Source organism: Amblyomma mixtum, chromosome 3 (assembly GCF_055824585.1).
Source record: "Amblyomma mixtum isolate Tamu chromosome 3, ASM5582458v1, whole genome shotgun sequence".
Lineage (NCBI taxonomy): Eukaryota > Metazoa > Arthropoda > Arachnida > Ixodida > Ixodidae > Amblyomma > Amblyomma mixtum.
Genome location: NC_143014.1, coordinates 406372718 through 406396631, shown reverse-complemented (window position 1 = coordinate 406396631; position 23914 = coordinate 406372718). Strand labels below are relative to the sequence as shown.

The window sequence follows — 23914 nt, the reverse complement described above, 5'->3', positions numbered from 1 at the left end:
TCGACCAATTTCCTACTCGCTTTTATTTATTGATTTATTTTACTTGGAACATCACTACACCATCCCTGTAATTGGTTGCATGGTTACTAACCAAAGTACAATTGGCCGCATTCGAAATTCGCGCATTGTGACGTCACGACCACTTCGACCAATTGAAAAGCGTGATATTTCTGTCAACAACTCTTGCTTACAACGATCAGGCATTAAAGGCTTCCGCTTTAAAATTTGCTGTTCATCTAACTCGACGCCCGTTTCTCGATCCAAAAGCTATTAGTGTTTTAACTTGGTTTCGCTTTCGGGACCACAGATTGCTCACCCCATGGGGGCGCTGTATTGGCGTCGCTCAGTCTATTTAACGCGCCGCGCTCTGAATAAACGGTGACTCTCTCAACGTCGTTCAGCGTTAGCGTCGATGTCTTTATACAGGCTGCCGTCCCGGCGTGCCCTAACGTGTTCCGGCATGGCGGCCGCGCCCGACACATTTTGGCGACGAGGATCCATCCACATGCATCATGCCTATACGTGAGTGAGAAAATTTTACTTACTTCTCTGCTACATCTACTACTTCTGCTGACCTACTTTCACGCAGCATTTTTGCACTTGGCTGTTTTTTGACGTGAATTCAACGTCGTCTGCGTGACCTATCGACGCTACTGCGGCGCCTTCTGCACGGCTGTCCTGACCCCCTCGTTCCGCTTGCTCCTTCTGCAAGATGAACTTGGCAATACCTCCGGCACCCTTCTGGTCATGCCCCGGCTATTCCTTGTCTCAAATGGCGACGTGTTTTCCAGGCCCTACGACGCCGCCGCCAAGACCGCAACGCCGGACCACAAGAAAGCGCTTCTGCTCAACGCGCTGTGGGAAGAAGGCATCAATGTCTGCTAGAGCTTCATCGAGGAAGAGACGCAGGATAGAATCGACATAGGGACAGGTGACTCTGGGGCACCGGACGTATACAAAGCGGCCCTTCAAATACTAGACATGCACTTTCAAGAAGAACAAAGCGAATATTTCAGCCGCGTTCATTTCAAACGCAGTGTGCAGAGACCTGCTGAGCGAACTGCCGAATACATTCGCGATGTCCAACGGCTCTCCAAATCGTTCAAGTTTGGCCGCTACCGACATCATGGTGCAAGATCAAATCCTTTGCAGCTTGCAGTCACATAATTTCGTCGCCGGTTCATTTAACTCGTCGAGAATGTTACGATCAAGAAGGCAACCCAGGTGAAAATCTTTCCCAGCTCAACTGGTTTATGGAACAATTTCCAGTTGGTTCCAGTTGGAACCAACTGGAACCCAGTTGGTTTCAACTGGAACCAACTGGAAATTGTTCCATAAACCACTTGGGCTGGGAAAGATTTTCGCAAGGGAATGGAGATTGCTCAGGAAGAGGAACACACCGATAAAATAATGCAGCAGCTATGCGTTCTAGAAGTAGACGCCGTTTCACAGCGTCGTCAGACACAAGAGGGTCTCGTCCTCTGCGAGAATTTCAAAATGGCGGTCTTTCCTTTCCTGTTCCAGTTCAAGATGGCGGTCTCCTTCCCTGCCCGGCTTCATTGCAAGATGGCGGTCTTTTCTGTCCTGTTTCAGTTCAAGATGGCGGTCTCCTTCCCCGCCCGGCGTCAAGATGGCGGCCAACGGACTGGCGTTCCCTCCCCCCCCCCAACCGGGTAGCGATGGCGACGCCGAGAGCGAGGGGGTCGGCCTCCCCGTCAGGAAGGGATGCAACCGGCCGCCTCCGCGCCGTCGGCTCGACCCGGCTGCTGCTGTTTTCGCTGTCTCGCCGGAGCACTCGGCGAATTTTCTGGGTTGTGCTCGCCACAAATACTGCCACTGGCAGTATAGTATGTCTTCAGGCCGCCGTCCCGGCGTGCCGTAACGTGCTCAGACGTGGCGGCCGCGCCGACAGCTTTGCCTTCGTAAATGGTAGGAACTCCATTTTTTACTTGGATTTCTGCAGCATGAAAATAGTCATGTGTAGCATTTTCGGTGATGTTAATGCACATTCTTAAATCACCCATCAGAAACTACCTTGGAGGTCCCCTTCGCAAGACTGGGCATTCCTGCCTCGGCATCGGGACAGCGGCTGATCGACGCAGAGACTACCAGCTGCTGGAGGGCATTCGATGGTGAGAAGGGGCTGATTTTTTCTTTCGAGCCTTTATGCTTCGAGTATTCTTCAGTGCTAGACACATTGATACAGCTTCCAGTTTTCGAGCTTTCTGCAGTAATGGGTTCAGTGCCAGAATGAATGAATTTACACCAGTGCAGTCACTGGAAGCCACAGGTAGATTTTAACAAAGTATCACTTTAATAACTAGAATTTAAAGTGCAAATTAATGAGGCCACTTAAGACTACATGCTGTGAATTCAAAAGCATTCTCTCTCATCGTGGGCTGCTAGTTAACCATATTTGTTAGTAAGTAGTTTTGATGTCTCAGAGGTCTCTGAAGACAGGTATTTAGGTTGAAGACCTTCATAGTGCATGCATTTAGATTAGAGGCCTTTAGGTTGATGATCTTTACAGTGCACGTGTTTAGGTTGCAGGCATTAGGTTGAAGGTGCTTAGGTAAGGGCCTTTATGTCGAAAGCATTTAGGGTGCAGGCCTTTGTCAAATGCGTTTACCCTAAAGGTCTTTGACCAAAAATCCTTTAAAAGGCATTCGGCTTAAAGGTCTCTAACCTCCTTCACTCAGTAGGCCTTTGTCCTAAAGGCAATTTGGGATATATGATTACTATGGCAGCTGTGCTGATGACACATTTTTTTGGACTGTTTCATCTGGACAACAGCACCAGGCTTCGTTGCCATTGAGCCATTTACTGTGCATCAAAAATGACATGAAAGCAACAGCTGCACATCGAACAGTTGTCGACTCGTTCCGAGGATTCCAGTCCATGCGCCTTGAAAACTGATGACAGCTGGCACAGCGGCAGAGCATAACTGGTGGGCGGTGAAAAAAATTAACTCGTCATGCTTTGCATCGATCGATGTGCTCTTTTGCTTAAATATTAAATGCTTCCTAAAGATTCTTTTATTAGAATTTTATCCGTGCCGCTTCCGTAGAATGCTTTTCTCAGCTACAGTGGCGAGTTCTTCGAGCTCAAATTTCGCACAGAAATGGCATTAGGTCAAAAGAATTGTCTTATGCTACATTTGCTTTGGCTACTTGCCTGAATTGATAAAAAAAAAGTTGTATATTCGCATCGTGTGTGGCGACGACGAAACAAAACTAGGTGTTTTCTCAGCGATTGCACCGGTGGTGCCATCTCGCTTGTCAGCCATGGAGAATCGTCAAAGGAGAATGGTGAGGGTTGCTTTTGCGGAAAGTTTGAAGACACTTTTTCATGAAAGATTGAGGGGAGTTTTGGCCAAACTGTTTCTTGTGGTCATTGATAAAGCAGTTGAAGCAGCGTCTTCAAATCCTCTGCAAAGCACCCCCTTCCTTTGCCGAATCTCTACGGTCGACAAACGAGATGGCGCCACCGGTGCAATCGCTAGTTTTGTTTCATCGTCACCGCTGACTATGCCCATATCCGACTTTCTTTTTATCGATTCAGGCAAGTACCCCAAAGAAATTAGGGTAAAAGAATTCTGCCTGCCTAATGCCATTTCTCATGAAATATACTTATAATTCAAAGAGAATGACTTGTACTTGTTACTGCATATATTATCCCACACGTTATGTAATACCCCCTGAAGGTGGTCTTTAAGGTGAATAAAGTGAAGTGAATGACACTGCAAGCTAGTATTTCACCAAGTACAGGAAATTGTAGTGTACAGCAGCAGCTCTATATGTTAAACAGCAGCTCTGCACGTTAAACATGACAAACAGCATTGAAATAATGAACAACACTGAAACCTATACTGCAGCCGCTATAGGTACTCCTACCCTTCTAGTAATAGTCCGAAAAGGTACAGTCATGTGTATTAATTAGTATGCACCGAACTAGATATGTGGATGTGAAACATGGTGTGTTGTAGGCTACAAGGGTGGATTTATGGGTCATTCTTAAAAAGGGCAGTCCCATTTTAAACATGTATTTCTTGCCTGTCTCTCCTCTCCCCTTTCTGCATCCTTCGTGAAGTTTGCGCTGTTTTCGTTATGATTTCTTGGACATTTTTTTTTAAGGCTTTCATGCTTTGCATAGGAAATCCTCCCCTGCCATGCTACTATAGGCACCCTCTCTGTTTCTGTCACCTTTATGAATGGCTCTTCGAGCTGTGATTCAAAAGACATTGTTAGTGTGGTCATCATTATGAACACGTTTTGATAGTGAATTTTGCATTCAGGGTCAAGAACTCAAACTTTTTAGTATATGTATTTGCCCATCTTTACTGCTGTATGAGAAAGCATTCCTGGCATGGCCAGCCACACCAAAACACACCATTAAGATCAAACAGTATCCAAGACCAAAAACAAAATACTGTAGTATTTTTCTTGCCTTCACTGCTTCAGCAGACGGTACTGTTGACACAGCCAGCTGCCCAAAAATATGCAATGCAATATTCAGATTGTAATATTCAACATCAAGAGCAACATTAAAAGGCAGGTTGAACACTAAGCTGGGGTATGACCATGGATGGCAGCAATGTTCATGACTCAGCCAAAAGCAGGCGTGTGCACTCATTCAGCATTTTGATTGTTTGCATACTGCTGTAAAAGTGCCATAAAGTCGCAATACAGTTACCATTGGGGTGTAAATGTAACTACAAGTTATTCTAGAATGAGCTGTGGCTTTTTCCTCATATGATGTATGTGTTAACTTTACTGGGAAATAATGAGCATACCGCTAAACATGCACGCAGTGAATATCCTAATAGTATAGGTTTTTGGTGTGCAGAATGACAGTGCATGTAGTGTTATGTGGGATGTAATGTACTGCAGCTGCTGGCCTTTTAGAGATGCTGTAGTGAACGACTAGGAATTTATTTCGACCAATTAGGGTCCTTTAACTTGCACTGCCATCGCAAAACACACGGTGTTTTTTCATTTTGACTCCACGCGACTGTGGGCTTAGCTGCAAAACGCCACAGGGACCGGGGCGGGGGGGGGGAGGGGGGGGGCAGAAGACAGTTCTGTAGGTTTGGAAGGCCTGCACAATGAAGCTACGATTTTATCATTTTTCGGTTACTATTGTCGGCTTAACGAAACGAAACAATTTATGCTTTAGGGAATAGAGAATGCACTAAAGCTAAGCTTGGGGTGAACGTAATGTATAGCAATCATTTAACGTGTCTAGTTATGTGAGTTAGGTTTTAGCTGCTGTCAGCGAGGCTTGTCACATCCTCAGTCCTAATTGACACTTTCTACTTAGCATGCCAAAATTGGTTCCCGGACACTTCGCTCGTCAGTACTGGAAAAAATTGCGGTCTGTAATTACCACTGCAGGCTTCCTGGCTGTGTCTCTTGGTGCACCGGGAATGAAGACTTGCCAGTCTGTGTGGAATACCTGCATCGCGTAACCACGTTGACCAGCAGACTCTCCATCCAGAGAACAAAAAAGGTAGATGCACAGCGCGTCCACTGGACGCAGCTTTTCAGACGCATGCATGCAGTGCTCACGGAGCACAGATGAACAGAATTCTTTGTATACCACTTCCCTGCAGGGTGTTCTAGTATGCGTCTTGTCGCCCTGTGCATAATATTGGACTTCTGCATGAGAGCGTAGAATAACACATCTGCACAAATACGTTTAATTATCTGGAAGCAGCGATGTTGCTACAGGTGACAGCTTGGAACATGAGGTTAGGTTGTGAACATTTTCCCCCACCGTTTAATCATTACTGTTGCTCATTATGATCAGCTAGAGATGTTTCCAGTTGGCATAAATTGATGGACACAGCAGGCTACGCAGTTCGCATTTTAATTGTATATCTTGTCATGTATTCATAGGCATCGAAGCCATATAAAAAAAAGCCACCCGTTCTAACACTAACCTGCTGCGAATTTAAATACCTTTTGGATGCTGGAAAGTGGGGGGCTGCCAGACTGAGTCTATATACAAGGTATTGCGGGAAGCCCGCCACTAATTTTTTAAAATAGGCTTTTTTATGTAAAAAGAGCTTATGCAGTATGATAATAGTAGTTTTGGTGAACGTCAGAATACAGGTGAATCAAGGTAATTAATCTGCGTATTAACTAAATTCAAAAAGCTAGCATTTGGATGAGAAACTTATTTTACTACCAGCTGTACATATTAACGTAAACAGCCATGACTACTGCCATACACAGTATCCAGTCGCATGCAAGAATAAATATTTTGATACTGCTATGTGAATTGTCTCCTCGAGTCGATGATGAAGCATTTTGTCTCGTTACACCCAAATTTCGTACGGGGTTCACAGCATGTCGCTGCACACTGGAGAGAAAGTGGCATTTAGTGCGTGGGGATCAGTGACATCAAAGGAAAGTTCAGTACTGCTTACGCCTATACAGAACGATGGATAATATGGTCTTTTATATCCCAGCAGGTTCACATGAAACTGATGCGTCATGCACACACTGCCATGCCAACGTAGGGAGATGGCAGCTGCCAGCATTTATTTGTGTGCTGCATAGACGATGCATGTTCACTGCGGTGTGCTAGTGCCCAGGTCGATCGTGTCGAAACTCTTGCATCACGGCAAGCATGCATGGAGAAGTGGGTGGTAAGGTGGCAGCTGCGTCGAGGCCGACGTGTCATACACAGATCTGTTGGTCCGAAGGAGCTAGGCCTCTCGCGCACTGGCGGCACAGGCAAAGCAACACCAAGTGGTCCACGAACACTTTGGTGGCTTTAGAGGCAGAGTCTATGCAGCAGAATGGTACGCGAGGCGACTCGATGTTTTGTATCATGACAAACTTGCCTGAAGCAGCAAGAACAGAGGCGATAAGTGGACATGCAGCGACGAGGAAGCCAGTGTCATCACCTGCAACTTGCATGTGTGGCAAACCTGCAGCTGCCACTAGGTGGTGGGCAGACGCTAAGAAAGGAGTTTCTAAAATCCATCAGGGTCTGAAAAAATATCGAAACCGATGTACTCCTGTTTGGAAAAGCAGTAATTGTGAATGCTATGGTTTGCCCCTTGGTTCGTGACAGCAAAAAAATGGGATCTCATTTTTCCTTCCTCCTGCTTATGGGACTCTTTCATGATGAAGTTAAAGCAGACAGCCATTTATGCTCCTGTTCAGGCTGATATATATTTACATTGTAGGAATATCCTCTAATGGCTTATTTCTGAGCCTCAGCCAGCACGATGGCTTTCAATATGAATTTCGTGTGCATTCTATTGTGCTATACCGAAGGCATATAAGAACTGACCCTGACGCTCCCTTGGCGCTCAGACAGTTTTGTTTCTACCGAGTGCACGCAGTTGCTTGAGCTTGTGCTGTGCGTTTTGGTAGCCCGTACCTTCCTCCACTTGTGAGCCATGGTACTGCAATTGAGCAGATACGAGAAGGGAAAAAGAAAGGCTCGTTATGACGTACATGAAGGACGCCAACAATCACCAAAAGAAAGGAACATAAGTGATGCTTTCCTTTTCTATGCAATAGATAGCCTTTGGTATTCTTGATGCCACCGTTTGATCACATTCCATGTGGAGCTCGCGATAATACAGAACGGACTACGTCCGCCGCTATGAAAGGAAGTGGCACTGGTGAACACCCTGAAGGTTAGTTTACACTCCACATAAATAGCCCCGAAAGCAGAAGAATGGACAGCAGTCACCTAGTGGCAGAGCACCGTGTGTGAGATCAACACCACAGGTGAACAATAATAAAAAAAACATTCCCATAATCCTTTATTTTGGTGGATTTTGTCGACCTTCAGCTGGGCTTGAGCAGTTCATTGCGTAAGAGAAATTCGAGCTTCACACGAACTGTCCTCCATGTGCCGAGCTTGACCTGGAATACGCACTTTGGTCTGCATGCGGATCTAGCTTTACCTTATTTCCATTTTTCCAAATTCAGTGGTGCATCTATTTTGTCATCAGCCAGTCAAATACTAGAGGCAAGCATCAAGTCTGTGGCGCAAATGAGTAAAGAACAAAATTTGATTGCTTGTGGAAACTTCTTTGCTGTGGGGAGGGAGCAAGGCAGGCTTCATTACCTCGGCATGACAACTACCATGATCAAAGAGCATGCGGTGGCTTAGTATAGGTTTTATTAGGACATTCTTGAGTAGGGGTGCTCCTTATCATTTGCTTTGATTTGTAATGTGCTGGTTTTGTTTAGTAACCAGACACAAAGACGGCCTGGGGAGTCTGCCTCGGTTAGCATGAATGGTTCCTCAAAGGATTGTTGCTTTTCCATGTGCAGAGTTGGAAGCCAGAACGGTGCCATCTTCCTAGATCCAGTCTGTGCACAAGCCATGAAGTCCTTGCTTCCCACGAGAAACATTGCGGCATTCTGCTGGACCGATGCTCGGCCTGTCGCAGGTTTTGCGGAACCAGGTCGCACAGTCCCGTGTCCTCAACGCTGGACTACCACGTAATGTACACTGCGCTAACCTTCACTGCAATGGTGCTGCACATGCCCATAGAGAAGAGGATGTCCTCCTCAGTTGATAGTGGAAGTGACACGTATGGCGCTTCCATGAGCTTGCTATCCTATGCTTGGGAACGGCACATTGGTGCAGTCCTACCAATGTGAGCACCTTGCTTTAAATTTCATATCAGTTATTGTATAATGGATCCTATCATTTATGATATTTTAAACTAATAACATTAAAGGCCCCGTTACCAAGAAAATCTGGCATCAGCATTGTGAGCAAAAAAATAACGAGCATGACTCTGACAGGTGGCGCCCGGAGAGGATCCTGAAAGGCAGTTGAGTCATGTGACATTGCGGTGTCATCACAACCTGCCTATCAGATAGAGCAAACTGCCCACCGTGGCAGGCAGCAGTTACATTAATGATAGGGCGAGGGGATCAGCATTATATATATTATTTTTGGATGTCTTTTTTTTGTCCAACAGAACAGTTTCATTGTAGGAACATGTCTTTCATGCATCTGTGTGTCACTTTCTGTCGGGCCAGGAATTTAAGGATTTTGTGTTCTAAATATTTTGCAGACGTCGTCTAGAATACCTACGTCGCGTCAAGGGGAGACGAGAAGAGGCACAACGCCCATCGGTGTGAGTGTCTACGAGTGATCTTTGATGTGAAGAGGAAGACATGAAAAGTTGCACCGAAATCATTTAAGGTCTCTTTGCCAGCACTAACGATAAAAACTTCCAAGAACTAAAGGAAAGGCCATGCCCTTCATTTATTAAAACTTTGGTAGGATATCAGTACCTGACTTTTCTTAACAAGCCACAATCGCAACAAAACCACAACTAGAAACCCCACAAACACTAAGTTGCATTTTCAGCTTTAGACCAAATAGAAGGTAATTGAGGTCATTTTCAGCTGGCATTTCAGTGTGTAAATGATTATCAATGAATTTGCTACAACTGTACAATTTCAAAAGTGGTCCTTTTCACGTGCGTAATGGCTGCTTATGCATTCACTCTTGACCAGGTCAGTAGCTGAGTAAACTTGCTTGACTTAGTTACGTGGTAGATTCTTTTTCTCAGATTTTTAAATTGAGTGCTTTTAAGCTTGGTGGGCAACTCCTCAACTACAAGATAAGTTTAATGGCTGTGTTCGAACATGCACTTCTTCGTTTCTTCCTTTTCAGCTCCCCTGCAACTGAAAAACCCTCAACTGGTGTGAAGGCCTATCTCCAATGTCTTTTCCATCATGAACTACAGGGGTGAGTATCCATGAAATCATTTGTTTTTTCTTTCAGAAGCATGCATGTGATGTTTTATTAAAACAATGCAGTGCACATGCCTCTGGGAGGTGCATCAGTTGGATTAGAAGGGGCAGCTGCAGCCTAAAACCTCATTACTGAACTTCAGCACTCCTAATCCGAATGGCGTAAAGCCAAGTGCTCCCTAGATATGTACGGTATTTACTCGCATAATGATCCCACCCCAAACTTGCCGCTGCAATTTATGTGCCAAGTTTAGCCGATGATCGTACTTCACAGATGGCATGTGCAGATGACCATCTTGCTCTGCCAGCCGGCATTTTTGTTCTGATGTTGGTTGAAAAGTTGCTGATGGTTGACCTGCAGTCACACGGGCAGTCTAAACGTGGTTATGCTAAACCGTGGAAACTAAACTTAACCAAGTTGCCTGCAACTTGTTTGCGTTTTCGGGATCCTTTTTTGTAATTCCCAACGCCACCGCTGCAACTGACTGGATTGACAGACTGCCAAGTTTGAAGCTTTTCCACTATCCAGCCGCTGTCTGTTCGGTGCTGTTCACATCCGTAGCTCTAGCACTGCAGCTATTCCATCACAGTTCCATCAGAATGACTGGGTGCTCAGCTCCCAGCTGCACCAACCGTTTGGAAAGTGGCAAAGCGTTTTACTCTATACCGTCATTTCCCGCTCCGTCATTCGCCGCTGACTTCAGTGGTTGCTACGAATGCTTTTTTTTCTCTTTTCTGAATGCTTGGTTGCCACGCGGCACAATGTGATAAATAAATCTAAGCGTACTTCCACAGTGTTTGTTTTGTGAATTGTCTCTGTCTGCAATCATGAAATGCTGTTTAATAGAATTCAGCGCAAAAAAAACAGACAAGGGACGAAGTAAGAGACACAGAGACGTTCACGATCGCTCTGTGTCTCTTAATTCGTCCCTTGTCTTTTTTTTTGCGCTGAATTCTATTTAACATGCTTCACCAACTAGCCCAGCAGCTTGCTCTCCTGAAATGAAATGCTGTGGTGTTCTCATTCACCTACAAGGTTTGTGTGTTATTTTGGAATTAAACTATACAGTTCTTAAAGAGCAACACCTCACAGCAGCAGCTGTTGATCTTGGTACCATTACTGACAGGTTTGTAGGCAAGGATGCCTTAAGAGACATCAATTTTCACTCAAGTGCCATTTACATCAAGTATTGTTCAGGTGGAATTGCTTGACTCACAGCAAGGTGCTTTTGTTGGCTGTGCATCCATGGGGGGAAGTTAAAAGGCTGCTGCAAGCCTCCTGAATTTTTGCAGATGTGTGCGAGCTGTTAGATTTATGCAAACGTCGCTGGAATTGCCAGTTTTTTGCATGGAATGCACGCCACTGCCTTTTCACAAACTTTTATAGAAACGATAGTTCATATTCTTTTCCTAATAATGCACGGCTCGGGATGTCGACACACCGGCTGTGATGGCTCAGTAGTTATGGTGCTCGGCTGCTGACCCGAAACACGTGTGTTCGATCCTGGCCGCGGCGGTCGAATTTCGATGGAGGCTAAATTCTAGAGGCCCATGTACTGGGCGATGTCGGTGCACGTTAAAGAACCCCAGGTGGTCAAAATTTCTGGAGCCCTTCACTACGGCATCTGTCCTAGCGTGAGTTGCTTCGGGACGTTAAACCCCATAAACCAACAAATCAACATTGTAGATCACCACTAGGTTAAAGCATACAGAAGAGAGAGAATGTGCCGTGATGTAAAATATAAGGATTTAACTGGTTTTTTGCTTTATTACATAGTACACCTATAACTCCCTTTTGAGAAATGAACTGCAGTTCGCCACTCTTAAAGGTTACATTTCGAGTCACCAGAGTTCAAAGGCACCCAACGAAACAGCTTTCTTAAAGTGTGGCTGTGATACCCTGTGCCTTCTGGAAGGTCGATGGTACGGGTCCGGAGGAAATCTAAAGGTGTTCCCGAGTTTCAATACCATTGGCAGTTGATCGCTGATTCATAAGTGATATGATCTCGGAGAACCTGGATATTGAGAGCTGCTACACATAATTTGGTGTAGACCTCATATTTAGTGCAGTTTTCTATCTAAAGCAGAGCATGAACTGGGTACAGCTTACTAGATAAAAAATCTGGTTATGTTGCACAGTGAGCGTGTTTTGTTCAAGTACAGGCACTTTATTAACATTTTTTTTGCTAAAAGTTGGATTGAGATTTCTTTACCGAAAACAGGCTAGACTTGCGGCTCTGCACTTTTTCGTTTACACTGTTTAAATGCTAAAATAGAGCTCTGCAGTGCGTATTTATCCTTGTTGGCATAAAACCTGAATGAAAAACAACTTTCAAGTGATGGAAAACATGTTTAGGCATCTGATTGTTTCAGAAGTTAACATTCATCCAGTTTTGAGTAAACTGTATTCTGGATTTTATACTGTATTTTTTAGAGTTCTGGCTTGTAACTTTTTGTAGGAGTTTCAGATTCAATAAAGGGGGTATAAACTGGTTTTTTGACGCAGTTCTGGTGAATAAATGTTGCCGCAAAGATGAATGCTGTATTTGTACGGTGTATCTAAAATACTGAGTGTTGTTAAGTTACAAGTAAAGAGTTCGAGGAAGGCAGCTGTGTAAATCGCCTGCTCCTGCAGCTCACGTACAGCACTAGAAAGAGCAGCACTTTTTTTTCTTTCCTCTATTACTTGATTGTGTTGCGCAGTCAGCTGTTTCGATGCTCTGTTTGTGATTAAGCGAAAAAGTGGCCTACAAACCTTGGAAAAGCACCCGCAGTTGATCGGTGATGCGCTATGCATGTCGCCTGCAGAAACGGAGTGCAGCTTCACCGAATAACTTCGGTTGCTTGACAGGCAAGATGGTGGACCTACGCGCAACTCTGCTACCTTTGGTAGCATATACAGTATTTAGCAAAACTCACAGTTAAGCATGCTCGTGTGACAAGGGTCTGACCTGCAACTTGTTTGCGTTTTCGGTGCTCAAAAATTTTTTGTAGAAAATTTTCCCCCACATAATGATCGCATCCCTGAGTTTGCGTCAATTTAAAAAAGTGCGATCATTGTGCGAGTAAATACGGTGCTTCTCATACTATGTGAACCTCTGTAAGCGAGTCTTGGTCTCCACCGAGTTATGCTTTAATGAGGCTTCCTGCAAGGATTGTTTTGTAGTTGCATAATGTTCAGGCTTCTTCAGCGCAGCTAGTTCTCAATTGGATTGTCAGGCCGTTGGTTGTCTAAAGAGGAGTCCTCTAGCGACAGTGTTGCCTATTTCACAGTGGCATAAATAAGGATGTGCAGCTGATTACAGTCAAGATTCAGAGCCGTGCTCAGATTTGATAAAACGCGATAGCATTAAGGCTTCTGCTGTGCAGAAATTCGGGTGTCGTCGGCGTGGATCGATAAATAGGGTGGTGTGGTAAATAGGCAGCCAGCCTCACAAAAGCAGCCTAGGTGGGCTACCTGGGTCACGTGACCTTGTGGTGTCATCACAAGCTGCCCACCGAATTGGGAGCAAACTAATTGCCCTGGCAAGTGCCGGCTAAGTTAATGGTTAATCGTGAAAGATTGCGCAGCAAGAGCAACTTGGGTCGCAAAAGATTCACCGATGGCAGCATCTGCCATTGCAGGGCAGTGGTGCATCCATTAACCACTGCATCGTGGCACAATGAGTGGTGTGAGGACTCCCAGAGACCTATGAATGTAAAGTTCAGAATGACCAATTCCTTATATATGGGCATTAACTCATTAGCTCTATCGTGTCGTATGCTTAGAGCAAAGCTTAAGTGTTTTCTCCAATTTTTTTTTTGATGTTCATTCAACCGATGATGGGGACGATAACTCTTCTACAGTGAGTTGTTTCTACTTCCGTTTGTGAAAATTTTTGAAAAGTTGTGGAGCTATCATTTGGCGATGAAAATGTATTGGAAGTTAGGCTGGGCTTGTTGATATTTAAGGTTGCTCCATGCAATTTGCATGCTCAAAATCACTAAATTAAATCTATTCCAGTGTGCATCCAAATTTTAGCAATAATATTATTTTGAATAAATGTCGTATTACATGTATACGTCGATCAGTGCAGCTCTCTTGCGTTTACACAGGTTCCGTTATTCTTTAGGATGTGAATTTCATTCTCAAGTCGGTGTAAGATGATTTTGAAATCTAAATTTATTATGGTGCATGGTCTTCACACGAAATCCTTTGCATGCCTTCATTTACATTGGTTTCTTCTTGCTGCAGGATGGCCTCCGACATCGAAGTTGATGGGAAACAATACGCAGAACCAGCGTGGATTGCGGCAGTCTCCAACCTATTCCACTAGAGGCATGCTGTGCTTCAAGGGCAATGAAGCTACTCATCGGAATGTAGGGTTCGCTTGAGCCATCGCATGGTATGTCCCAGCTGCAGTCCAGCTTTCTCTTGGATTCGGAATTGAGTAACTTTGGAGCTTTTACTGCTGCTGCATGCCTCCCTAACGTTTACTAAGCAATAAGTGTCGAAGAAGGTGCAGGTCAAGAGATATATTTATTTTTTTTTCTATTTGGTACCAGCAAGGAGGAACTCCAACCGAAGCCGGAACTGAACTTCAAACCAGAAGCAAAGCCGTATCTTAACCGGAACGGAAATGAAGATAATTTTTTCTGCTAACTTGTAACTGAACTAGAACTGGAACCAGATGCAGTCCTTGTCTGATACCGCAAGCTCCATTGTTTGTCCTTGCAAAGGCAGAAATCCTGTTTGTTGAGCCGCATGCATGGTCAGTTAGGGAAAGGACGCAACATGCACGCAGCTTTGTGTATACAGTGCTTCTTTGGTGTTGTAGATATGTGCAGTAGTCGTTTGTGTGCGGTTGTCATTAGGAGAGTGCCTAGACATGCGCGTGTGTTCAGTGAAAAGATGTTCACCTTTATTTTTTTCTAAATATCAAACAGTCCTCAGAGCTCTCTCATGTGCTTTCTCACTATCTCTCTAATTGTCCTTGCATCCTTATTCATGTCCATTGGTTCCTGTCTGCCGCAGCTCGGTTGCTCATGTTAGGTAGCAATCGCCACTGCTCGCAATGCCTTTTGCATCAATTTTGTATTTTATAGTGAACTAACAGTAGTCAAATCTGGATATATTGAACCTCAGGGCAATTGTGTATTAGTTCGGTACACTGATGGTTCATAATATAAAAATGGCAGTAGATATCTTAGCTGCAACCTAGAAGTAAAAATACATAGCACCCACACTTGTTCGCTTGTATGGCGTTGCGATTATCTGCACACAGTGAAAGCACTGAAGGAAACAAGCAAAGGCAGTGGCCAGCTTAATTTTGTCTTCACTCAACATGCCTTAACACTCCCCTGGAATTCCTTGATATCCAGTTGTTAAAGCTGGTATAAAATAATCACCAGCTAAACGTGCAACTCTTCTTGCTTGTAGCCTTTCCCACCTTGGTTTTGCTGGTATTTCTAGCCACCGTTTTACCGTTTCGTGTTGGGGAAGGTACGTAATGGGTCAGTTTATAGATTACCTCTGCCGTGACCACTGCTATGTGCATTCTCCATGCCTTTTATTACCAGCTCAATGTTTTCGCCCTCTACAATATTGAAGTTAGTGTCTATTAAAATGGGGAAACGTGCATGTGGGTAAGAGTGGGGTTTCCGAATGAAGCAGGACCAAGCTTTCATAGCATTGCTGGCACAATGGAAGTCCATGGCTTGCTCGAGCAGGAACAATTTAATGGGAGATAACCCTCCTTTGTCTTGCTTTCAGTAAGGAGGCGAGAACTTAACAACGGCAGCAGGCACCACTCCCCTCCCCTCCCAGAAAAAGAAAATAAACTGAGGAGCTCTTCTATTCTACCTGCATAAGGATGGTTTGTGCATTGGGGAAGGTAGGTAATGGGTCAGCTTATAGATTACCTGTGCCATGGCCACTGCGATGTGCATTCTCCATGCCTTTTATTACCACCTCAATGCTTTCGCCCTTTGCAATATTGAAGTAAGTGCCTGATGGTATGGAATAAATAGAAAAGTAGGAAGTTACTGCACTTGAGTGGATCTGCAGCGAAGGCTACACAGGAACGGAAAGGAGGTGGGCTTTTCTCCCTCTGTTCCCATGTCTTGGTGGGTTGATTCATTCGCCAGTTTAGGAGGGTGAAGGGGATATTAAGGGACCCTCACATATTTCTGTCAACAAAGGATCAGTATTGTCTATGGACGTAGCTGATTGGCCGATTTTAGTTGGAAAAGAAGTGTGATGGTGAACGAGCTTTGTGAATAAAAGTGAAACTTGGAGGGCTGGCTGAAGCAGGCCACAGCTCTGCGGCCTACTTGTAGCCAGCTGCTCATGTGTTTGAGCTAGGCCGCTGGTCTGGAGCTTGGCAGTTAGTGCTTGTATGAAAAACCCAAATCGAAGAAAATGATATGAATTCGCTTATGTTGTTTGGGAACGACGTGTATTTTGCGTATATTTTTTAGAGCGTAATAGCAACCATTCTGATCTCCCAGGGCGCCTCCATTGATTTTACCTGCAGAAAAAGTGACGTGCGACAACTGGGCACATTTTCTGGTTATACCCCACTTTGTTCAGTGAAGCTGTCACACGGTTATTACTGCCATCTGGACAAGAAATCCCCGTAGCGTGGTAGCAGTAACCTTCTTAGGCTGCTTCAGCTGCTTCTGCTGTCAGGTTTTTGTCTCATGCCTGGGGGCTCTAAGAGGCGCTTGAAATAACTTCTTCCAAAAGTGCTGTCTTTCACGTACTTGAAATCCAGCTGCGGAGTATGTGGTCCGAAGGAATACATTTTCTGCAGTGTATGTGTGCCTTGGTGTGTATGCTGCAGCTGAGATCTGGATGCGACTCGTGGTGCAGGAAGGACACGTGGTGGCGGCCAGTACAGAGGGCGGCTTGATGGTCATCTCACGTTTTCTAATCTGAAGAGTTGTCGCCACGTCCCGAAAATGGAGCATTTTGTCTGGCTTGCCGTCGTCACGTAGAGGCAGCTCGTCTTTCTGCCGAGCGTGCTGGAAGGCCTTCCAGGTGAGATCACGTGTTTATCCCCACCTCAGCAGCAAGGCAAAGCAGCAGCATTCCGATGTGCGTGGTGTCCACTCCTTCTCTGTTTACACGTTTTTCTCACTGGAAACAAAATGCATGTTCTCCGGTCCGTTTCTTGGGTTTCTGAGAATTGAAATATGACGAGCAAGCTGAAGGGCTCTGTTAGGGGCACGTGGTGTGGACGTTGATGCAGTGGCTTCTCAAACTAAATCTGAACGCATACGTTTCTGCGGAAAGATGCACTTCAGGATCTATTTCCTTCGCGTTTCCTTCATAGCCAAAGAATGCGCGACACAAGTCAAACCGTGATTGACATGAATGCTTAATGTTTCACCTGAAGAAACTCAATTGCCATAGCATGATGGACAGTGTGATTGGGCAAGACTGTGCGCTTGCGTCCTAAAGCGTTAGGGGTTATGTACACCTAGTGGTGGTTAGGAGAGTTAGGATGAAGGCACTACGCTTCACCTGCCATCCACAGCAGAGCAACTTACTTTGGCAGAACTCCATGCTGGCTACTTTAAAGGTTCTTCTAATTAATGTTGAACCTTATCAATCTTAGGAGTGCATTACTTCGTTGTTAGCACTTCAGATGCACATTGTGCGTACCATTGTAAAGAAAACTGCCCTGTGTAATGCGACAGGCTTTGGAATAGTCTGGTCATTCCATATGCACGATGACCTTTTGTTTCGATGACATTTCACAGTGCCTCATAAACGACGGCAGTACACGGGTGTGAGGTGCAGTAACGAAAGAATGGAACTTGTAGTGCGCAAACTTCCACAGGATACAGTGCTTGCAGCAGACGTTTTTGTCACGAGGGACTGCAGGCCAGTATACCCATAGGCTTTTTAATTATAGTTTTTTTCTTTTAGGGGGTATTAGTATCTGCCAAAGCTGACGCCCTGCATTTGTTGTTTTGCAGCACACGAAAACTTCACTGCCTTTGTTTTTCCTGCAAAATCGCCCTTTTGCAGTTGCGCCCATCTGTTTGATGCTTTATAGCCGCAAGTGGAAAAGGAAAAGAATCGCAGTTGAACTCTTCATTTTCTATTCTGCAAGGGAACTATGATATTTTAGCAAAATTCCAAAAATGTTCTTGGATTAACGGCCTTGTTTATCACATCAATTCTTCTGGATTCGTGCTAGACCACATGTATCTCGTAGGATTAAACATGATCTGTTACCATGCCAGGATCTCAGCAACACCTTAGTTTCAGTAATTCGTCCTGGAGCAATCAGTTTAAAGCTTGCAGCATTGGCTTCTTCAGTGGAGCCAGCAATCTGCATGATGCCACTCATTGACACTCCATTTTCCAACCGGTGGTGGATTGTTTGAAATTGCTGAAATGCGTGGGAGATATCTTTCATAGCATGTTCAGGGAAGAGAGCAATGGCAATCGTGGAATAAAAATTTTGTATTTTTCCTTTCTGGAAATTTAGTGGGTGAACATGTAGCTGAAAACGTGCTTTATAACCAGCCGTTCGTTAAGCAAGATGTAAGATTGGGACCCTTAAAGAGGTGTACCCCTGATGGTGGTATAGATTAAATGTGTGTTGAATGTGCCCTTTCTGATTTTCTGCCGATGATGGAGAAGAAATCACTCTTCTCTGCTGCATTGTTTGCTGGTGCTTTCTGATTTTTTAAATGCAGCTATAGTACGGGTAGTGTCCATGGTTGATTGCCACCTTGAACAGTTTATCAAGAACGCCATTGGTCGTAAAATTTCATTGGTCTTTATGAAGTAAAAATTACTTGAGATTTAGTGTCGCAGTGTTTAATTTGCTTATGCGTAGTCATGCATACTATGTTTATTCTAGGCTGTGTGCAAAGGCGGCATTCAAGCTACGTTCTTGCAGTAGTACTACATTCTTAAACATTTTTCCTTCGAGAATGCAGTGCTCAGTACATTCGTTGCCTTAGGTACGGCCGCCACGGTTGTCACTGGATAGGGCGCTTGGGTGTTGACCCAAATGACGGGGGCTCAATCCTGGCCACAACAGTCGAATTTCAATGAAGGCGAAATTCTAGAGGCATGTGTACTATGCAATGTCAGTGCATGTTAAAGAACCCCAGGTAGTCAAAATTTCCTGAGCCCTTCACTATGGTGTCCTTCATAGCCCGCTTTGCTTTGGCACTCTAAACTGCCACAAACAAAAACCATGGTGGCTATGGTTGTGGTGCTGTGCTTCTGAGTGCATGGAGGTGGCAGGCAATCAAGGCCGCAGTGGCTACATTTCCATAGAGGTGAAACCCAAAGAGGGCCTGCGGTGTGAAATGTCATTGCATGGTAAAGATTCCGAGGTGGTCTAAATTAATCCGGAGCCTTCCGCTAAAACCTTTTTCATTGCCCATGTTAAAACCTATATAATAATAGTGATAGTATTTTTTAAAATATGTACCCCTGTAAGTGGCAGGTGGCAATGACAACGCAACTAATTCAACCAGGTTTTCGAACTAAGGAGGTTGATGAAATGTTCTTTCATGCAAGCTTATTTAGGAACAGTGTTTGCTTTTTCTGCATTCGCTATTTGGAGGACTCCTTCAATTACTCATCACTGCAGCTGTGCCTCCTGGCTGAGGAAGACTGCAGCCAAAAATGGAGTTCATAATGCAGTGACATCGGGCCCAACATGATGCCTTTGCATTCTTCTGCAAGCGCTCTTTAATGTTTCCAGAATAATATATTAAAATCTTTCACCTTTCATAATTGTTTCCCAAGACTGTTGGACATGGGTACTGAGATGTTTTCAGTATTACAACAGAATGAAGTCGACCAACAGTTCTATTTTGTCTACCCTTTTTAATGTCATTTAGGCCTGGCTCAGACAACTACCAATCGCGCTTAGAAATTTCTACATTGCCTGCTGTATGTTGCCTTCAGCATTTGACTGTAGTGGTACAGTCATAATCATATCATACTTGTTTGAAGTGCATTGCACTGTTATGCTGAGATTTGTGCGGCCCACTTGGTGTTAATCTCATAATGATTGGAATCGTGTAATGATCACACCTCTGAATTTTGCCAATTTATTCCCCGCATAATGATGCACTTTGAACTTGCCGCTGCATTTTATGTGCCAAGTCTAGCCAACGATCGTACTTCACAGATGGCACATGCAGATGACCATGTTGCTCTCTTAGCCACCATATTTTTTTATGTTTGTTGAAATTTTGCTGATGCTGAAACGTTGGTGTTGGTTGACCTACAGTCACTCAGGGAGTCTAAACACAGATACCAAACTTGACTGCGGTTATCTCGAATCATGATTCGTTGTCATCACAAGGCTCGCCACCGTTCTGAGTTGCGCTGCAACGAACACAGTGATAAGCTCTGGGTTACGGGAATGCCAAAAATGAAGCAGTCCTCCTTGAGGACTGCTGACCTGTACCGAGTTGCTGGTAGGAGTAATAATTGCAATACAAGGTAGTTTTATGCTCCCAGCCCCATAGCAGCTGCCGCCATTTCAGTGCAACTGGCCCAATCTGCTTGCACGCCAGTGCCACTGCTAAGGTGTCGCTTAAATCAATCATATATCTTTCATTTAATATGAAACCATGAGGTTGTCAGTGAGGCAGTGCCATAAGTAGACAATGTAGCATAGTTTTGGTCAATTCAAAGGCGCCGTCCTTTGTGGCTTCGATACGAAACAAGTTAGGCCTAGCGATGACTTTGGAGTAGCATGCCAGAGCGCCATTGAAGGTGGCGCTTGCAGCGAGCGTTGCGAACGTGTCACCTACTTAAACGCCGCAGCAGGGACCGCAGATTTTTCAGTTTAAATGTGGTAAAATGATTAGCTTGAGTGCCGTGGGACGTTGCTGCAATGCACTGTTACTGCACCTTCGGACGATATCGAACTCTGCATAAAAGTGTCATCGCACGATACTATACACACTGCCTATTTTGATTTGTTGCTCTTGAAACATGATTTTGTTCAAAGGAAAGTATGTTCTTGAAGCGGGCCACCTCGTCCACTTCTCGCTCTGACACCTAGGGGGAGTTTCTGTCTATAGATGCCGCCACCTTCTCCGTTAGTGACCTAAACCGAGGTTGCCAAGCACAGTTCGCGATAACCGCAGTTTGATTGCTGTGTGGATAGTAGTAACCACAGCTAGCGGAAACTGGTTAAGTGCACCCGTGTGACAAGGGTCTGACTTGCAACTTGTTGGCATTTTCGGTGCTCAAAAATTTTTTGACAAAATTTACCACATACAATGATCGCACCTCTGCGAAAGGCACTGCTTTCGTTGAAAATTATACTTTCAGAAGAGCCTACCACGTATCAGTGTAGCCTGACTTAGCATTTCTTTCGGCGTCTCTTTAAAGGTGCGCTGCGATGCTTTCCTGAGTACCGATTAATATCATTAGATATCATCACGCGCTCCAGAGACAAGTTCAAAAAGAATTATTGAGATCTGGGCTTGCAAGCGAAGGTTTTTCCAGTTTGAAAATTTAAAATAAGATGAGTCGAAAGCGCGTTTCACTTACCCAGTGCCAGAAATTTTAGGGTCTTGTGTTCTAAATTTTTTGCAGATGTCGTCTGAAACGCTTCCGTCGCGTACAGGGGAGGCCCGAAGAGGCACAACGCCCACTGCTGTGAGTGTCTACGAGTGATCTTAGATGTCAAGAGGAAGACATGGGAAGTTGGGCTGCAATTATTTAAGGTCACTGCCAGTTCTAACGATGAAAACAGCCAAAAATGTCAAGGAAAGGCTATGCCCTTCATTTGTTAAAACTTTGGTAGGATATCTGTGCCTGACTTGTTTAGCAATGTCTTTTTAACTCTCCAGTCTCAAAGAAATTGCTTTTTTCAGCTTGAGTACGCATAGAAGTTATTTTCAGCTGGCCTCTCAGTGTAGCGTTGAATTTGCTACTTCACAATTTCAAATGTGGCCCTTTTCAAGGACGTAATGGCTCTTTACAGTTTCACTCTTGATGAAGTCAGTAGCCGAGTAGACTTACTTGAGTTGATTGTGGGGTAGATTCTTTTTCTAGATTTCTTGTATTCTAAACACTTTTAAGCCTTTTCTGCAAATCCTCAGATGGCGAGATACATTGAAAGCTGCGTATAAACGTGCACTTCTGGGTTTATTTCTTTTCAGTTCCCCTGAAATTGAAAATTTGACAGTATGCTTTGACAGTATGCTTTCTGATGTATAAAGACAACTTCTGTGGTATAATGCTAGCAGTTTGGGGTACTTCAGAAGAGAGAGAACTAGTTATTTGTAGCTGGTGAGTCGTAACATCAATATTATAGTATCTAAATTTTTGATGACACAATTTCTATCTGCATTGTGGCTCAGCAGATTTTCGAGAATTTCACATATTCAAAAATCACGTGCTCATAGGCCCCGCAGGCATGCCCTCTACTGAACTCAAGTCGCAGGTCTGAGACCCTTGAGCAGGAAGCTCATCCATCAGAAATGATATCGTTAACAATATAGTTGTGACCCATGTGTTTTCAGGGTGTGAAGAAGTTAAAAGACGCCCTGTTTCTTCGAAATTAAAATGAGTTGTAAGTCAGCACATGTCTGTTGCCCCCGGTGTTTTTTGCTGTTCCATCACAAATGAGTAACCAACATGCCCACGCTGCTGTCCTGACAAAAGAGAGGACGGTACAAGCGCTTGGTGTCGTAATGGTTCAAACCTGCCAAGCGCTTGTACTGTGGCAGGTTTGAACCATTACGACACCAAGCGCTTGTACTGCTTGCTGTCGTAATGGTTCAAACCTGGCCGTCGCAGTGGCTCAGTGGTTATGGTCTTGCCCCCTTGGAGTGATGTACAAAAGCAGATGTCGCTATGTGTGCTTTGCCAGAAGGCAATTTTCGAATCTCGCGTGAAGTTTTTGAAATTTTTTGAATCACAGTGCCCACAGTGATCGCGCTTTCGAAATTCTAAAAACTGATTTGCCTATTGCTGATGGCCAGCTACAAAATCTCCATTTGCAATCAAGTGGCTTTCTCTAATCGTTAAAAAATTAACTATTCAAATTAAGTTGACCAGCTTACTAGTTACCAGCATCCATCTGTTTTCTGGCATCCGCCAAAATTGTTAGTACTATATTGCAGAAGCCATTTTACTACCTCAAAGAGGTATTTTTTAGTTATAAGTGGCATGCTTCTCTGAAAAAGTAAGTTCTCACAGGGTGTGGAGCTACACTCTTGGCGACGAACACAGTATTTTGGCTACAGAGTATATCCACGATTCTGGCAGTAGTCCTATGCTTAAGCCGTGAACCACACTTTGGAAAGGCTCGGAATGCCACTGGCACAATCTGGAAGGCTTCCTTTTTATCAGATCCGAATTAGTATGTTGCCATCTACATTGCCTGGGCGAATGGTCTTCACAGGAAGGACCGAGGGTATCTGCTAATCAAGTGTCACATATTCGTTACATTTCGTGTACAGCTGACCATTAAGATGGTGATTACACGTCCGACATACGCACAATATCTTCACATATAAGTTTGTCGAGGGGTTCGGTGGCTAGCTTTTTGCCCTGAGATGAAATATATAGTGACGGGCTTACCTCGCTGAAATATAATAGCTGGGCAAACTGGCGTTTTCACGTATAGTCACAGTCGTGCAGTAGTAGTGTCGCCTCACGCTTCCGGCTAATATCGCAGAGTATGCACCCGCTCTTTTGATTATCTGCGCAATTGTACACAGCCCGCAAAGTGCTGCGGTACAAAGCGTCCGCCCACGAGAAACTAAGCCTGAAAGCCGTTCATACCGCACGACGTTCATTCACTGGCTGCCACCTTGGTGGCAATGACTGCTGATGTCAGTGGTGCGCGGCAGTCACATACCGTTCTTGACATCAGAAACCGGACACCTTAGTGGGAGTAGTAACTTTGGTATGAACAGATTGTGAGGGAGAGGCCAGAAGGCTCGGGAGGCTGTTTGTGCAATCTATCTGCATAAGCTGTGTTGTTTGCAGAAAAGCTAGACTTAAAAATGTCTCGATCAAGTGGGCTCTGTTACGGCTATAAAAGACTTCTTAAAGGGGATCTAATAAAGTTGCGGTATGCCTCAGATGTTAAATCACACCGCTCCACAAATATTGTCCAGCAAGAACTTGATAATGCGCTACATAGAAGTTGAGTTATCTTTAGTGAAATTGTTAT

At 44.5% G+C, this 23914-nt stretch overlaps 1 protein-coding gene across 11 annotated transcripts; it reads left to right on the top strand.

The window, feature by feature from the left end:
* Positions 1-367: 367 nt before the first annotated feature.
* On the top strand, positions 368-22326 carry LOC149357503 (uncharacterized). Of its 11 annotated transcripts, none has more exons than XM_089584775.1 (11): positions 368-522; positions 1594-1929; positions 2028-2132; positions 5394-5508; positions 8304-8474; positions 9059-9121; positions 9667-9741; positions 13981-14131; positions 14292-14497; positions 15499-16767; positions 21322-21946. In XM_089584775.1, exons 1-4 carry the CDS (start codon positions 513-515, stop codon positions 5465-5467), a joined length of 525 nt encoding a protein of 174 aa, XP_089440901.1. In that variant the 5' UTR covers positions 368-512; the 3' UTR covers positions 5468-5508; positions 8304-8474; positions 9059-9121; positions 9667-9741; positions 13981-14131; positions 14292-14497; positions 15499-16767; positions 21322-21946. The 11 variants fall into 11 exon arrangements, with proteins under 11 accessions (XP_089440901.1, XP_089440902.1, XP_089440909.1 ...); XM_089584776.1 differs by having other exon boundaries at positions 14292-15619; positions 16600-16767; positions 21322-21941; XM_089584783.1 differs by having other exon boundaries at positions 14292-16767; positions 21322-21978.
* The last annotated feature ends 1588 nt before the right edge of the window (positions 22327-23914 follow it).

Excerpts from the sequence above, each read along its gene's own strand:
- LOC149357503 (XM_089584773.1), top strand. Across the intron at positions 1,930-2,027 it reads CAGCTTTGCCTTCGTAAATG|AAACTACCTTGGAGGTCCCC; the intron begins GTAGGAACTCCA and ends ATCACCCATCAG. Across the intron at positions 2,133-5,393 it reads CTGCTGGAGGGCATTCGATG|GCTTCCTGGCTGTGTCTCTT; the intron begins GTGAGAAGGGGC and ends TTACCACTGCAG.